The sequence below is a fragment of the Telopea speciosissima genome, chromosome 8 (assembly GCF_018873765.1).
Source record: "Telopea speciosissima isolate NSW1024214 ecotype Mountain lineage chromosome 8, Tspe_v1, whole genome shotgun sequence".
Lineage (NCBI taxonomy): Eukaryota > Viridiplantae > Streptophyta > Magnoliopsida > Proteales > Proteaceae > Telopea > Telopea speciosissima.
Window position 1 is genome coordinate 18,751,716 of NC_057923.1, and position 15,620 is coordinate 18,767,335.

Below are 15,620 nucleotides of genomic sequence, written 5' to 3' on the forward strand. Positions count from 1 at the left end.
TTCTTAGATCATAGGTTAAGTCATTAATACTTCCTCTTTTATTAGTTATCTGGATTTTCATTTAAAATATCTTTAATAAAATACAATGGTGTAGATCATGAGGCTCAGGCGTATTGAGAGAGGAGCTATAACTCTTGCTTCAGCTGAAGTCAAATTTCAAATCGATACAGAAACTCATGATCCTCTAGATATTGGTATGATACTGATTCTCCTAAATGTCTATTTTGCTACTAAAAGGTGGGAAATGACTCAATAAGAGTTCTTCAATGTATAACGAAGTTCAAATTTACGCTTGCTCATAAAAGTTGAACCTTTAGTATCTTGTATAGTGTCAATATTGTCACAGCTGTTTTATAGCTGGCTTCTCTTTTCTTTAGAAGGTGCCGTTATGCTCTTTCCCAGCCATGAGTAAATAGCATGTTTGGTTCAATTTGGGTTGGGTTGTTTGGGTCAATTTTTGGTTCAACCCATGTCCTTGGCCAAAGAGATGGTTCCGTTCTGGTTCTTCTTGAAACCAGAATCTGTGGGCTAATTTTAGGAGTTTTTTTTTTTTATTATAAAGATTTATGTTGCATTAGGAAATTCCAGTTACAATCCTTGGCTGTAGGAGATAAGGATTAGTTTTGAAGTTATCTTATCAAGTATGGGTTGTTGATAATGATAGGTGTTTAAGTCATGGAAGACTTTTAGTGTGTCTTAACGCTTAACTTTATCTTTTTCAGTTATTTTTTTTTATTTAATTTTATTTTAATAATACCTTGTAATTGCTAAGAGTTCCTCAGGGTTTTGATTAATAGAATGATTTAGTTTGTTTGGATAGAATGAGGTTGTTACCTCTCCTTTCATCCCTCCCCACGTTCATTATTCTCCACTTTTTTTCTCGTCTGTGCTTTCTCCTCTCCTTATCTTCCCCTCGTTTTTCTCTTTTTCTCTCCTTTCTCACTCCGCCACAATTCTGAAATTCTGTAATTCTGTTCTTCTCTTCCTCACCTACTCTCTCTTTCCCACCATCAGAAGATCTATCTGCTTGATCTGCATCAATGCCTCATTTGAAGATTGGACCAACAATGGAAGTGTCTCAGCCATACAGCTAGTAAAATTGAGCATGATACTTGTATTATACCTGTCGATACAATTTTGTTTTTTTAAATGAAAATCAGTTTCCTTCTTTAATGCCACAATGCTGAAAGTACTCTTCTTAAATTCCTAGACTTCAATGATGGAAGTGTCTGAACCATATATTTGCTTATGTATACATACTTGGTGTGACGCCTAATATTTGACATATGGAGGGCTCCAACCATTGGATGGGAGCCCTCCTTCCACCAGGAATTTTCCATGCGTCAAGTTTTGGGTCTCATTTTCTTGTATGGCCCAAGTTAGGACTTTTACCTTCGTATTTTCGACAGTTGAACCTGAGTTGCCCCAAAGGGCTTTTTTCCCCCCCTAAACCAATTTTCACAGATTTATATCTTGATGTAGGAGAATCAGATTGTGATGAAACAATACTCATAGATGATGACATGTGCAATGTCTCCACAAAATTTGAGTGCAAACAGAGCTGCCACATGACTGATATGTTGGTAAAGGCAAGCTTGCCTTGATGGAACCCATAAAAGTTACTTTTCCCTTATACTAATATTATGTGTCAAAATTCAATTATATCGTTACTGTTAAGATTACGTGCGCTATTCTATTATATATAGATCACGATAGGGGAGTGTGGTATTCTATTATTGACAGGTACTACTCTTGCTGAAAAGTACAGCAAGATCTAACGGCTAGATCATGTATTGAAGGGGAATCTTAGTATAGGTAGGAAAAGGGCAAAACTGTCAAATTAAAATACTGAGAAAGATCAGATTACAGATTCTTAAACCCAGTTCAGACTAGATGTTATACTATTAAAACAGAAGCAACAGGTCATTAGAAAAATAGGATCGAATCCAATATTCAATAGCTTTAAACAAATCCTACTCGAAGTAGGACTCCATGAATCAACCAACAGATCTTGAATCTGAAAACAGAATATGAAAACTGACAGGACTGGGTGAAAACTTTTGTGCTCGGAATGTAAATCAGCTATGAACCTCACCTTCAAATCAGTAATTCCTAGTGGAAATAGGATTGAATAAACGTAGGTAGCTAATGTAGTCCTAGATTGGTTGGAGACCAACTAGGAGCCGGTACAACAGGATCTGATATGAACTGGTAATCCGATTGGGGCAGAAAATGGTTTTAGGTCAAAATCTGGGTTTTTGAAAAGTGTAACTTGATGGAATTCAGGGTTTAGAGTGAAGGGATGGACCTAGGGTTAGGATCGAGTGTTAAGGGGAATGTGAGTGAGGTTCGGTTAGGTTAGGGTAGGTTTTTGATGGCTGGAATTGGCTGGACAGAAAGTTAGGGTTTTCGGGTTTAGTGGGGATGAAGGAATCTAGGGTTTGGATGGGAGTTTGGGGACCAAACTTAGATCGAGTTTCCCAATTGGGGAGGGGAATATTCGATCTGAATTTGAGGCTGAGGTGATGGCTGGTTAGCTCTGTAATTGACTTAGGGTTATGGGAAAGTGAAAAACAAAAAGGGGGAAAACGTAGGGTTGGGCTGTAGAGGATGAGAAGAAGTATGGGGATGGGGATGCTTTCAAACTTACTTGCAGTAGCAGAGAAATGATTAGCAGCAGCTTGTAATGGCAGAAGCTTGAATAAAAATTGGATCTTGGACAGAAAATTTGAAAGTAGAACTTGAGAGGAATCACTCGGGCTTCACACCGCAGAGTGTTGATTGGATCAAACAACGATCCCACCAATGAACCACCCTGGCTTCATATGCAAGGTGTCAATTGGATCACACACCAATCCCACCAGCTTTGATCAAACACAAAGTAGATCTTCAATAGAAGAAAGGTTGCAGCAGCTTGCAAGAGCAGATTTCATAAAACAGTGAGGTAAAGAGGAGCCCCAGGGTTGTCCTTTATTTATATTGGCCAAAGGCCTAAATCCCTATGCAGCCTAGGAATAGGAAATCCCAAATCGCAGGCCGACTCTAATTACAAAACACATCCTCTCTATAAATCGTGGAGAGGTATGGACCCAAAAAAGAAAAAAGAAACATAGTTAATAAAAGAGGTGACTTAAGTCACTTAAATTGAATCACTGGTTCAAACTAGTTTTGGACCGGTTCAATTTAAAACATGATAATAAACTAAGTATAGGGCTAATCCCGTATGCAATCTATGTACCCCTATTTTAGGCCCATAAAAGTGGCGTATTACATAGAAAACCCATGGGATCAAAGGCTCAACATGTCTATAACCCAACCCTAGGCTTATTTCTAAGGAAAGAAGTCCAGTTAGGTGATAAACCTGCATCAGTAGCAGTAATGGAAGAAATTGCAGGGAAAATCTCGACAAAAACACTACCTTTAATGGAAGAAAAGGTAAGAGTGTGAAAAGGGCACCAGGGCTTCCCACTACAAGGTGTATGGTTGGGTCAAACACCAGTCGAATCCTTGATCAAACACGAGGGTTTCTTATATATCAAATCATGGACTGAATGACCCCCACACATGTTATTTATTGATTGATATCCATTAATTAGAAGTTGAAGTTGGTTTGGGAAAATCCCCAGCCAACTTCACATTACAAAACACTACTCCTTTTAAAAGTCCTTTGAATTTAAAAGGATGTCCCAAATAAAAAACTTAAAACAATAAAAGAAAAGAAATAACTATTGTAACTTCTTAAAACAAGAAAACCAGAGAATCGAGAGTGATGGAGAAGAGAGAAGATGGAGGAGAGAAAAGGGGATTGCCTAGAGTTAGAGAATCGAACTAGCAGTCCCCCCCCCTCCCACAGTTCCTTTATTTATATAGAATCAGAAGAAAAGATTTCTAATCCTACTAGGAACCATAGTACTATATCTTGCGATATATCGGTATCTCGGGCCTACCGAGATATCCGAAATATCCGAGATATCGCGAAATATGACCGAAATATTGCATTTTTTCTGCAATATTTCGGGGGTCCATCTCGGGGGGTATTTGGCCATATCTAGGCCTGAAACTTCATGGACAGCCTTATTTAAGCTTAATAAACACATTTAAACCATAAAATTGTAAAAATGTGAATTCAAATTGGTGTTTTGGGCTTGCACCCTTGATTGACATACGGTCGCCGACCCTAATGTATAAATAGTTAAATACACATAGATTAATGAAATCACAACTTAAGTTACAAATTACAAGTGCTAAACGCTAATAGTAGTTCTTTGTGCCTCCCTGGATCAATCCCACTCATGCCTCGCTGGAGTCGACGTCCATTGCTCTCTGTTTGAAGGACATATGTGGACCACGGTATAGAATCGGAGAAGAAACGAGTGTAGTCATCCACAAGTGTCACGTAAATGGAATCATCAACATACTATAGGTAACCTATCCTAGGATATAAACTAGGGTTACCAATCGATCCAGTCCGTGAAGAAGATGATCCACTGTGATATGATGTTGGCGCCGGCGCAAGAGGCGATGGCATTGGCTGCATGTATGGCTGGTGAGGTTGGTAGCTAGGTCCGCTAGGGTATGCAAAGATGTTATCTACAAAAGATGATCCAGTATGTCCCTGGGACTGGGACTGGTAGTCATAGTCCCCTACCCCACTAAACTGCCCATATGATGATGATCCATATCCATATCCACCGTAAGGTTGTGATGCATCATAATCCGATGCCAATGGAGTGGTATGTGCGTCAAAAGATGGGGCACGCCAATGTCCAGTCGGTCCTCCCTCCCTATCACCCATACTCAAACCACCAACAGAGCTAGATAGGTTATCAATGTCCATGTGATCAGGTTGCAACCGTGTTTGTCGACCCCTATGTTTCCTGTTGTATGTATGTAGGGGGCCTCTTGAGGGTGGGGGTGCGGGGGCACGTGCTCCGTGGTCCGTATCTTGTGTGGCATGATCAAACTGTGTCTCTTCAGTGAATCGGAGTATATTATGTTTACTAATACACTTGTATAGTTATTTAATATTTTTCCCCTAACCCTTATATTTTTCACATAATTAAAACCAATTTTTTATATATAATGTTAATATAAGTATTGACCTAACACAACAAAACCAAAAATTAGTAAACATCATATACATGTAATGCATCTCAAAACATATAGAAATAACTTTCATATTTTTTAAACTTAAAACTCATATTTTTCCTTATTTATTTCTGTTTTTTTTTAATTTTTTATATATTTTTCTTAATTTCCGAAAATTAAAAGAATTATTTAAGAGCAGAAAAATAAATCCGACACTGTGAAGCCGTAGATCGGCCATTGGTGTCTAACATATATTTAATTCATTACCATCTAAGTCATATTACCCCTAATTATTTCCTATTTTAGTTGTAGGAAAATGAATTTTTAAAACTAGAAAAAAAATAAAAAAAATACATATGGGAAAAAATTTCGACACCGTGAGGTCAGAGATCGGCCTCCGGTGTCTAACATATATTAATATCATCAACATCCAACAACATTTGTACAAAGTATTTAAAAAAAAAATAGTTTTAGAGAAATAGAATTTACCTTAAATAATGAAAATAGGCTTGGATGATGAGCTTAGATGACCCTCCGACGTCTTCCCGGCGACAAGGAGCTTCAACAATGCTTGGATGAGGCTTGGAAGGGAGGATGAAAAGCAAAAAATGAGGAAGAAGAGAGAAAAATTGATTTTCAGCAGCTCTCGGTCAAAATATCGACCAAGAGCTGCGAAATATGGCATAAAAGGGGCCTTAGTGTGACACTATTTGTCACTTTTTCAATATCTCGCGATATATCGTGAGATCCACGATATATCGTCGATATCTCACGATATATCGACGAGATATTGTATTTTTTGATTTCGGAAGTGTTTCGTATCTCGGACATGTCGAGATTTGCGAAATATGGAGATATATCGCCGATATATCGCGAGATTTTATACCATGCTAGGAACACAAATTAGAAACATAGTTATAATAATAGAAAACCAAAATAGGACTAGGACTAGACTAACTATAGACTAACTAGGACTAACTCTAATTACAAATATAAAAGGAGACACATAGGAGTTAGGTATCTCGATTAGAATAAGATTTTGGGATTTTTTGGCTAATAGTTATTGAGAAACCTTCTTTCAATTGTATGCCTATGCTTGACACATTATAATGGCGAATTGGACGAGTATGGGCAAAGTTATGCCCATAGGAATTTTAGTACTTTCTGCTGGATCAGGTCACATTCTGTCGGTCCAGAGAATCCAGGAACTGATCCGATACTTCCTCGAGACATCAATTTCACTTGTAGATCTGTGTCTTCCATTTCCGAAAACAAATTATAATGGTGGACCGGACAAGTATGGGAAAAGTTATGCTGCCCGGAAGTTGGACCTAAGAATTTTAGTACTTTCTGCCGGATCAGATCACATTCTGTCGGTCCATAGAATCTAGGAACTGGTCCAATACTTCCTCTACATCAGTTTCACATTTAGATCTGTGTCTCCCATTTCCGAAAACATATTATAATGGTGGACCGGATGAGTATGGGTAAAGTTATGCCGTCCGGAAGTTGCCCCTAGGAATTTTAGTACTTTCTTCCAGATTGGGCCACATTCTGTAGGTCTAGAGAATCCAGGAACTGGGCCGATACTTCCTCTACATCATTTTCATGTGTAGATCTCTAACTCCCATTTCCGAAAACATAAACATATAGAACCAACCAACTTAAAACAGGGAAATAAAAATAACTGAACACAAGGGCCAGGCTAGGCCTGGCCTTTCTTGGTCGTCCTCCTGCAGTATGTCTTCAATACTGCATCACACAGAAATCTATCCAACGATCTAAGTGGCTTTGACTGCAAACTCAAACTTATGTTTTATTGTTATCATTATTTTCTGTTCTATTTGCTTCCTTTAATCTTATCCCTTATTCTGGACCTCTTTCTGCAGGAATGTATCAGATTCGAGAGGCAAACCAAATGGTTGAGGAATTTATGCTTGCTGCTAATGTTTCTGTTGCGGAAAAAATCCTGAAACACTTTCCTCAGTGTTCACTGCTAAGGTATTTGCATATCATTCTGATGAGTGTCAACTAGGGCCTCTGTTTCCGAAGGACTGGTCTTCATATAAATAGTGTATGCAGTTTAGATCATGAGTTTCATTGCTGCAATTTGAGGTTCTGCATTAGGCAGTCGAGTAGTTGCCATTCTCATCTAAAATCAATTGCAATATGATATGAGATATCACTTGATAATATGAGTCCAATGTGCTGATATATCTATCTTGTGCATGAATAAATGCTTGAGAACTATAACAACAGAGTGGTGGCTGCTTATAGTTTTCGAACTTGTGAGTTACATATTCATGTTTCGAAGAGGAAAGTTTCAGAAATTTTGTCCAACATGCAATGGTGTAATTGGGCCTGCTTGCTGACAAGCTGTTACTCTTGCCTTTCATTATTTTTTTTTCTCTCTTTCTCTCTCTCAGGCAAAAAATTGAGACTTAGGGAAAGCATTAAATGCTAGAGTGTGAGCATGAGGCATTCCACATGTCTTCATCATAGGTTGTAAGCCTCACAAAGACACTGTTTAAATAAATGGCCAACAAAGATTTGGATATTCAAAATTTGGAGAAGTCATAAAGATCCAAAATCTTTTCATACATGAGTCAAATATTGTGCATTTCATTCCCAAATATACAATTTGCTGATTTGTCATCCAGCGCTCACTTTCAATTCGTAAGTGTTGCCATTTCATTGACATCCAATAAAACAAAATAGTCCTTATAAAAGTGATCTAGAGGCAAGACAGATGATGCAGGTAAGTCACGTAAAGGATTTATTTTATTGAAAATGAGCTTTGGATTGGGTTATGTATGTGTTGGGCCTTTAATTTCATGGGTTTTCTTTATAATGGGCCACTTAATGGGTCACTTTAATGGACCTTAAATATGGGTTGAAAGTAGGAAAACGGAATTTACTTCACTAGTTAAGTTAGAGGGTTTTGAGTCAGTTTTTTTCATTATTTTTTAGTTTCCTAGGCAGTTTAAGTTACCTTAATATTTTAGGATTGGGTTAGGCCTTTTTAAGTCTTCGATATAAGTTTGTAAAGGGCTACAACCTTGTACACGAATTTGATTAATGTGATTGAAGAAAAAAAAAACATAACTTTGTGCTTTGCTATGTGAGAGAATATGGTGAGAGAGCCGAGTCTGAGAGAGACTACCATACCGTCTTCTTCCCAACTACCATACCGTCTTCTTCCCAAGTTGATCTTTGGGAGTACTCATGTTGGATTTAGCAAGCCTTGGTGTTGCGATACAGCACTTAAAATTTCATGCAAACAATTGCATCATGATAGAGTTCAATCACCGGACTCCATACTGGTTCACCGACCTGTTCTCGGTCAAGAGGTTAAGGACAACCTCTATTGTGAGTTATTTCTAACTCCTAAGTTTCCAAAATTTCACTTCCCTACCTCTCTTTTCCTCTTTTGTTCTTACCTCAATTTTCATTCCAAGTTTTTCCCTATGCAATAAATATTATTTCTGTGTCCTTAGCCCTTTATTTACCAGGTAACCACTTGAAGAATCTGGTTAGTTACGAGATTGCCATTACCCTCTTATAAGTGGGCTATATTTCTTTGGATGGGCCCATAGCGAATCCAAACAGTGATTCGAACGCTGGGATCATCACTTTATTTATATCTTCAATGAAATACGTAAAGTAGGAAACCCCTATGTATGGTAGGGAGAATCCCTTACACCTTAAGTCTCCTTCAAAATATAAACTATTGCTGGATTGTAGCATATTTATTCAACCCTTCTAGAAACACTACTAAAATTAAAAATACAACTTACAAAATAGAAACTAACATTAATCCCATATATTCGTTAAATCTTAATATTTGGGCTATGGAATTGGCCCATTACGATAGTAAACCCAAAAATACTAAGCCTATGGCCCATATAACCCATTGGACATCCAAAGTTAAACATATTGGTCCATTCTTGGTTCAGTCCAATGGCCTGGTTTGCTACTGGCCTTGTTCTTTTGAACTGCATCATTACCATCACCCAATTCTTCTGTCATTAATCACTTGTAGCTCTTGATTACATGTGCAGGCGTCATCCAAGTCCTACCAAAGAGATGCTGGAACCATTGCTGCGTACAGCTGCTGCTATTGGTCTCATATTGGATGTTTCATCATCGAAAGCATTGGCCGATTCTCTTGATCGTGCTGTGGTAAGATTGTATATTCCAATGTGTTTTTCTGATAGAGCTAACCTTTTTATACTGTTACCACAATGAGGGTGGCTTTATCATCAGATATGGATTTTTGTGAGTAGCTAATAGTTCTGTTAACAAGATATATGTACAAGACAACATAAGACACCACACTTCCTAGTAAGGCTAGTATGAACAAAAAATATGAACTGTAGAAAAATAGCTATAATGGAATGCTAGTCTCACAATTCAAAATATTACTTGGTATCCTCTGTTCATCTAACTCATTTTGTTGAGGTCAAGGTGCCAATCTCAAGAGATGAGGTGGTCTTTACTGCCCATTTCTTCCGCTCAAGAACAAACCTACAACAAGAGAGGATCACACACATTCACAAACCCTGACTTGCAAATATGTATTGGACATTTTCTGGAATGGCCATGCTCTTTTTTATTTCTTGGAATATAAATGCACTATTGAGTTTGATTTTCAGGCCTCTGGGTTGCTTTATTTGGTATATTGTAACTGTGTGTAAGCTACATGTGTCCCCATTTTATTGGGCAATATGTTATACTGTTGTATTGTCGTATTGATTTTTTTTGCTTGTGTTCCCAAACTTACCCCGACTCTCCATTTCTTTTTAAATTTAAATTTCTGACCTTATAAGGTATGTGCCTTCAATGAAAAATGTGTGATAGGGTGACGATCCATACTTCAATAAGCTGATCCGGATATTGGCAACAAGATGCATGACTCAGGTATTGTCACTTGAATTAATGTAATAGAATAAAAGTGTGCTCATTCTTGTTGGTAATGAGGAACCTTCATGGTGTGTTAATTAATTGTTGTTTACACCTTTAGGCAGTTTACTTCTGTAGTGGAGATCTCAGTCCTCCAGAATTTCACCATTATGGGCTTGCTTCACCCATCTATACTCATTTCACTTCTCCCATTCGGAGATATGCGGGTTAGTGGTAACTATTGAACTGAGGATTTATTTTCTTTTTTTATGGGATTGTCAAACTGGGAAATGGGGCTCTGCAGAAATTGAGTGGGTTAATTTCTTTTCCTGCAGATGTTATTGTGCACAGGCTGCTTGCTGCAGCTTTAGGGATATCAAAGCTTCCACCAATTTTCCAAGACAGACCTCAACTCACTAGTATTGCTGACAGTAAGGGCATTCATATTTCTTCATAGAACAATATCTTAATTTTGTCTTTTGTTGTTTTCAATTAGTTCTTGTTGAGAAAGTATATCCAATATGTTTTCTTGTGTATCTGTCTGTGGACGGTAAATGTGATGCTGATGGATTGAATATTGACCATCTGTGCATTCACACCTCCTCTTTTATGCTGCATGCATATACTCTTTATATAGAATCTTTCAACACCCCCCCCCCAACAAAAAAAAAGGCACTTGATTGCCTAGCCTTTGTTCCTAGCCTATGTTGAAGAATTTCATAGCCAGACATCTAGAATTATTTTTTATTTGGATTGATGGAGTTGAAACTCTTGTGAATTTCAGAAGGGTGATTCATAATAGTTCAGAGTAGACTGGACTTGATTAACACACTGAAGTGCAGATTGGGTGAGGTAATTACCACCCTTCATAGGTTGAGTGTTGAACTCTGTTGGTTGGGGGAGTTGGAGTGGGGCTGGTAATTCATGTGTTGTAGATAAACTTCTCCTGACCCAAAGCAAATCAGGTGTGGCATTTGAGAAACCCTGAAGCCTAATATAGCCTTCTTGTGTTTTCTGATTGCTGTGAATTGAGATCATCGAATTTCAATGGTCTTCTAGTGTATATAGCTTTCCTACTTGAGTCTGCAAATTAATGAGCCAGATTGGTTATTCGGACCTCGGCGCAACGGCAAGGTTGCTCCATTGCATCGTAGTGGTTGCGTTCGAGTCGGGGAACAGCCTCTCGTGAAGCGGGGGTAAGATTGCGTACATTATGACCCTCCCAGAGACCCAGACCCCACAATGGTGGGAGCCTCGTGCACGGTCTGCCTTTTTTTATTGCTGACCGTGTGGATACTAATGGAAATTTTTTTTATTTGAAAAATTTCTGTTACATGTTCTTTACCTGGAAACAAACATAGCCTTAGCTAATTAAACGTTACTTAAATAGGAGGTAATTAGTTTATTTTGGAATCAACTACTCAACTCAGCCTGGTCCCAACTAAATGGGGTCGGCTACATGGATCCTTTCCCGCCAATCAGATCTATTCATAACCATACTTGTTAAAAGGCCTAAGCTATTCATGTCTTTCCTCACCACTTCTCCCAGAGTCATTTTAGGTCTACTCCTGGCTGTTTTAGCTCCTCCAATTTGAATCAAATCACTCCTCCATACTGGAGCATTTAAAGGCCTTTGTTGTACGTGGCTATGCCACCTCAAACAACTTTCTCGCAGCTTATCATCTATCGGAGCTACTCCCAAGTCAGCTCTAATTTGTTCATTCCTTATTTTATATATCCTAGTTTTACCACACATCCATCTCAACATCCTCATCTTAGCTACACTGAGTTTATCTATATGATGTTTTTTAACTGCCCAACATTCCGCACCATACATCATATACCTGGTCGTATGACTGTCATATAAATTTTATTTTTAAGTTTTAAAGGAAGGGTGCGTCTGTTTGTAACCAAGCAGGTTACACATTTCTGACCTTCATAAAATGATGTTTCAGTCATTTAATGGGTCTGAATGAGTAAATTCGTAAGTCTACACATTAACCTAACATGTCCTCTTGGCACACCTCGCTAGGACAGGACAGTCGGACTCTGATGTTCTTCCGTTGTCGTGCTCAATCAAGCACCTGCCTCCTGCGCACAAGCTCAATGTCACCGTCGGTCTGGTCACATGGGTTTAGATCATTGATCAGCTTGAGTCCTTCTTGAAGCTCTGGCAGTGCATGTTTCATTAGGTGGACCTTTGTAGAGGTTAAGGTCTCCGCTTTTGAAGAAGTTGCCCATAATGTTTCGATGGTTTCGTCGCGCTGTTGGCGAAAGGCGGATCCTCACCGGAGGACCCAACAATGATGGCAAGGGATTTAATAGGACTGTGTGAGCTGTGCGGAATTTCTGTTGAGTGCCTCATTCAATTCCTCTGTTCCTCTAGCAATAATGTTCGGAGAATAACATGGTTTCACCGTTAGGCCTTCTCAGCTATTTATGCCCTCTGTGCGTTCTAAAACAACAAGAGGAGAGCCGTGGAATTTGGGGCGGGGCCAATTTCTGATCCAAATGGATGATTCCAATTTTGGTTCTGATTGTTGAGGAACAAAACTTCACGGGCCCTCTTCCCTCCCCAGGAATCAACAACAAAATTCACTCTGTGACTTAAGATTTCGGTAACTAATGTTCTTCACATTCCAGTAACCTTTCTAAGAAACCATGGACAAGGTCGGAGTGGCAAGGGGAGTGCTATCTACCGCTGCATATTATGGGGTGTGATAGGCTAGGTTGGAAAATAAAATGGAAACAAGGCAGGAGTTAAAAGAAAGGATTTTTAATATGGCTAATAAACTCAGGTTTTAAGTCAACCACTGAATTTCAGATCAATCTGGACTGAAATAAACTAGATGGGATAAAACTTTTTTTTAAACAGGGTATTGCCAAAGAAAGTAAAGAACTTGAAATTGCTGATCAGAATTTTGAAGAACGAACAAGGGAAATTAAGAAATAAAAACTAAAATAGAAAGGGAAAGAAAAATTCCACCTTGCTGCTATGCATTCCCTCAGCTCTCAATTGCAGGAAAAAAAAATCTTTATTACTTGTAAGTTCTTACAACCAACCCAATTCCTCTGTTCAGGGAGCAATTGTCTACAGCGCCACAGTCAGATTTTGATGGAATCTTTTGGTTGTAGATTCCCATAGCTTCGACAGAAACACCAACAGGTCGAACTCAGGATTTGGTTGGTGGGTGGTAGCGAGGTTGGGGTGGGAGCAGGGAGCCATAGAGGAGAGGGATGCGGGAGGGGCAGCCGGAGACGGAGAAGAAGGGAGAGAGGGAGAGGGAGAGGGAGGAGGGGGAAATGACAAAAGAATACAGTATCTTAAAAAATTAGTAAGCTGTGTGGATGGGTATATAAGTCTGGTTACAATATTGTCTTGTAACCAGGTAGGTTACAAACAGATTAACCCTTAAAGGAATACGTCAATTGCACAACACTCCGGAGGCACCTCTCCATTTCATCCATCATATTTTAATTCTGTGTAACATCATCCTCTATTTCCCCTTCTTTATTTATGTTGGAGCCCAGATACTTATAATAATCACTTTGCAAAATCTCCCTCTCAATATTCACACCTCATTATCCGTCCTATTGTAAATAAAGTTACACACCATATACTCCGTTTTCGTTCTACATTTCTTAAACCCTTTTGATTTCAAGGTTGATCTCCATAATTCCAACTTGGCTTTAATCCCTACTATTGTCTCATCCATCAAAACAACATCATCAGCAAAAATCAAACACCAAGGGACCTGATTTTTAATGCTTCTGGTTAATTCATGTTCGTCTATGATAAGCGCAAACAAATAATGGCTTAAAGCTGATCCTTGATGTAACTCAATTGTGATTGGGAATTAACTACCTCTCCCCCCTCCCCCCCCCCCCCCAAAGATCTTACACTGACTCACCACAGCATTATACATCTTTAACTATGTCTACATATTTACTTGAAACACTTCTGTTCTCTAATACTTTGCTAGGTGAACTCTCTAGGGACGACGCTGTCTTTCTAGGTCAATAAAGACCATATGGAGATCCTTCTTGCATTTTCTAAATGTTTCCATGAGTCTCCTAAATAAGTAGCTTCTATGAATCAAATATAATTCACAAGTGGCGACAGCTTATTGTTTCTAATATGGTGTTGAAATTAATATAAAATTGACAAAACAACAGGTATGGATACCAATGATCTCCCTGTTTTAGTTTTGCTCAAATTTCTCAAGTTACTGTTGTATCGTTATATTGTGGATGCAGCAGTCATACCTCTTAGAAGCATTTCTCTTTTGAATGTGGTAACTGAGATGTCAGTGACCTAGTTAGATAGTTACTTTCTGCTGTCGTTACTAATTTAGAACCTCTTCAGATTTGAACTATCGGCATAGGAATGCCCAGATGGCTAGCCGGGCGTCAGTGGAGCTCCATACGCTCATCTATTTCAGGAAACGGTAAGTTGTGCACAGTTCTTACTTCTTACCCAAATACATATTCTTGCTTTTCTTATAGCTGTTTAATACAATTTCTTTTCTCTTGCAGGCCTACTGACACTGAAGCCAGAATTGTGAAGATAAGATCCAATGGCTTTATTGTTTTTGTGCCTAAGTATGTCTTATGCCTTCCATCTTTTTTGTGCTATGATTAGGTGCAGAGAATATAATTTTTCCCAAACATTTTGCAAATTGTGGAGAAAGATTACTAGGAGTTCCAATTTTATTTTCTTCCTCCTCTCGGGTGGGGTGGTCATCAAACAATTTTTTTTTCAAAGACCTAATGATTGTTATTCACCTGTTCAAGTTTTTCATTCCAAAATGCAGCTATTCTTTCTGTTTGTTTTGGAGAGAGTGATTTCCCATGGTTTCTTTAATCAGAAGCAGACATTTTATGATGGAATCTGTATCTTCTTAAATATACTGCAGATATGGTATAGAAGGCCCTGTGTACTTGACGGGAAAAGGAGAGAAGGAACGGGGTGATTGGTTCGTGGATGAGGTGCAACAGAAGGTGAAGAAGATGGATGGTAGCATCAGTTACAGCATTCTCCAGACTGTGAGGATTCACATGGAGGTTGTGGAGCCACAGCCGAACCGGCCAAAGCTTCAGCTCAACCTTATCTAGAAGTTAGCAATTACAATGCACATCCTTGGTTTCAGTGGTGTTTCTCAAAGAAATAGTAGATTATACTTTCCTGAGTTTGATGATCAAGAAACACTCCACTGGAGCTGTAGCAATGTAAAATATAAAAGTTTGGTTACCCTTGTCATTGTTCCATGTCATTTATGAATAGGGTTCAAAGATATTTATTTACATCTCCCTCTAGTCTTCCTAGTTCCGACCAGGTTCTCAATCAAAGATTCAGTCTCAATTGAATGGTCTATGCAACAGGTAATATAGTTACTGATCCTTTGAGTAATGAACCTCAAATTTATTGTGTTATGCCTTTTTAAAAACTGTTAATTCTTGGGGAAGTTTGCCATTGTTGAGGAACACTAAGAGAACTTGAGATTTCAAGTTAATGATTTCCTCCCTGTGCAGATTGCTTTAGAAATTATGGTCTTCGTTCAACATATAGCCTTCATTCAACGAAGCCATTGTTGAGAACAAAGAAATTCTTCCATAAATCTAACATGGTC

At 38.5% G+C, this 15,620-nt stretch overlaps 1 protein-coding gene across 1 annotated transcript in view; it reads left to right on the forward strand.

Moving 5' to 3' along the window:
- LOC122672687 (exosome complex exonuclease RRP44 homolog A) overlaps window positions 1-15,294 on the forward strand; it is a 34,712-nt gene extending 19,418 nt beyond the window's left edge. Inside the window, exons 16-24 of the mRNA XM_043870159.1 lie at window positions 95-194; window positions 6,978-7,089; window positions 9,150-9,270; window positions 9,949-10,008; window positions 10,112-10,217; window positions 10,326-10,421; window positions 14,357-14,438; window positions 14,527-14,592; window positions 14,907-15,294. Coding sequence (XP_043726094.1) covers window positions 95-194; window positions 6,978-7,089; window positions 9,150-9,270; window positions 9,949-10,008; window positions 10,112-10,217; window positions 10,326-10,421; window positions 14,357-14,438; window positions 14,527-14,592; window positions 14,907-15,105 — 942 coding nt within the window. The 3' untranslated portion in view covers window positions 15,106-15,294. The remainder of the gene's footprint in view (window positions 1-94; window positions 195-6,977; window positions 7,090-9,149; window positions 9,271-9,948; window positions 10,009-10,111; window positions 10,218-10,325; window positions 10,422-14,356; window positions 14,439-14,526; window positions 14,593-14,906) is intronic.
- Window positions 15,295-15,620: the final 326 nt, after the last annotated feature.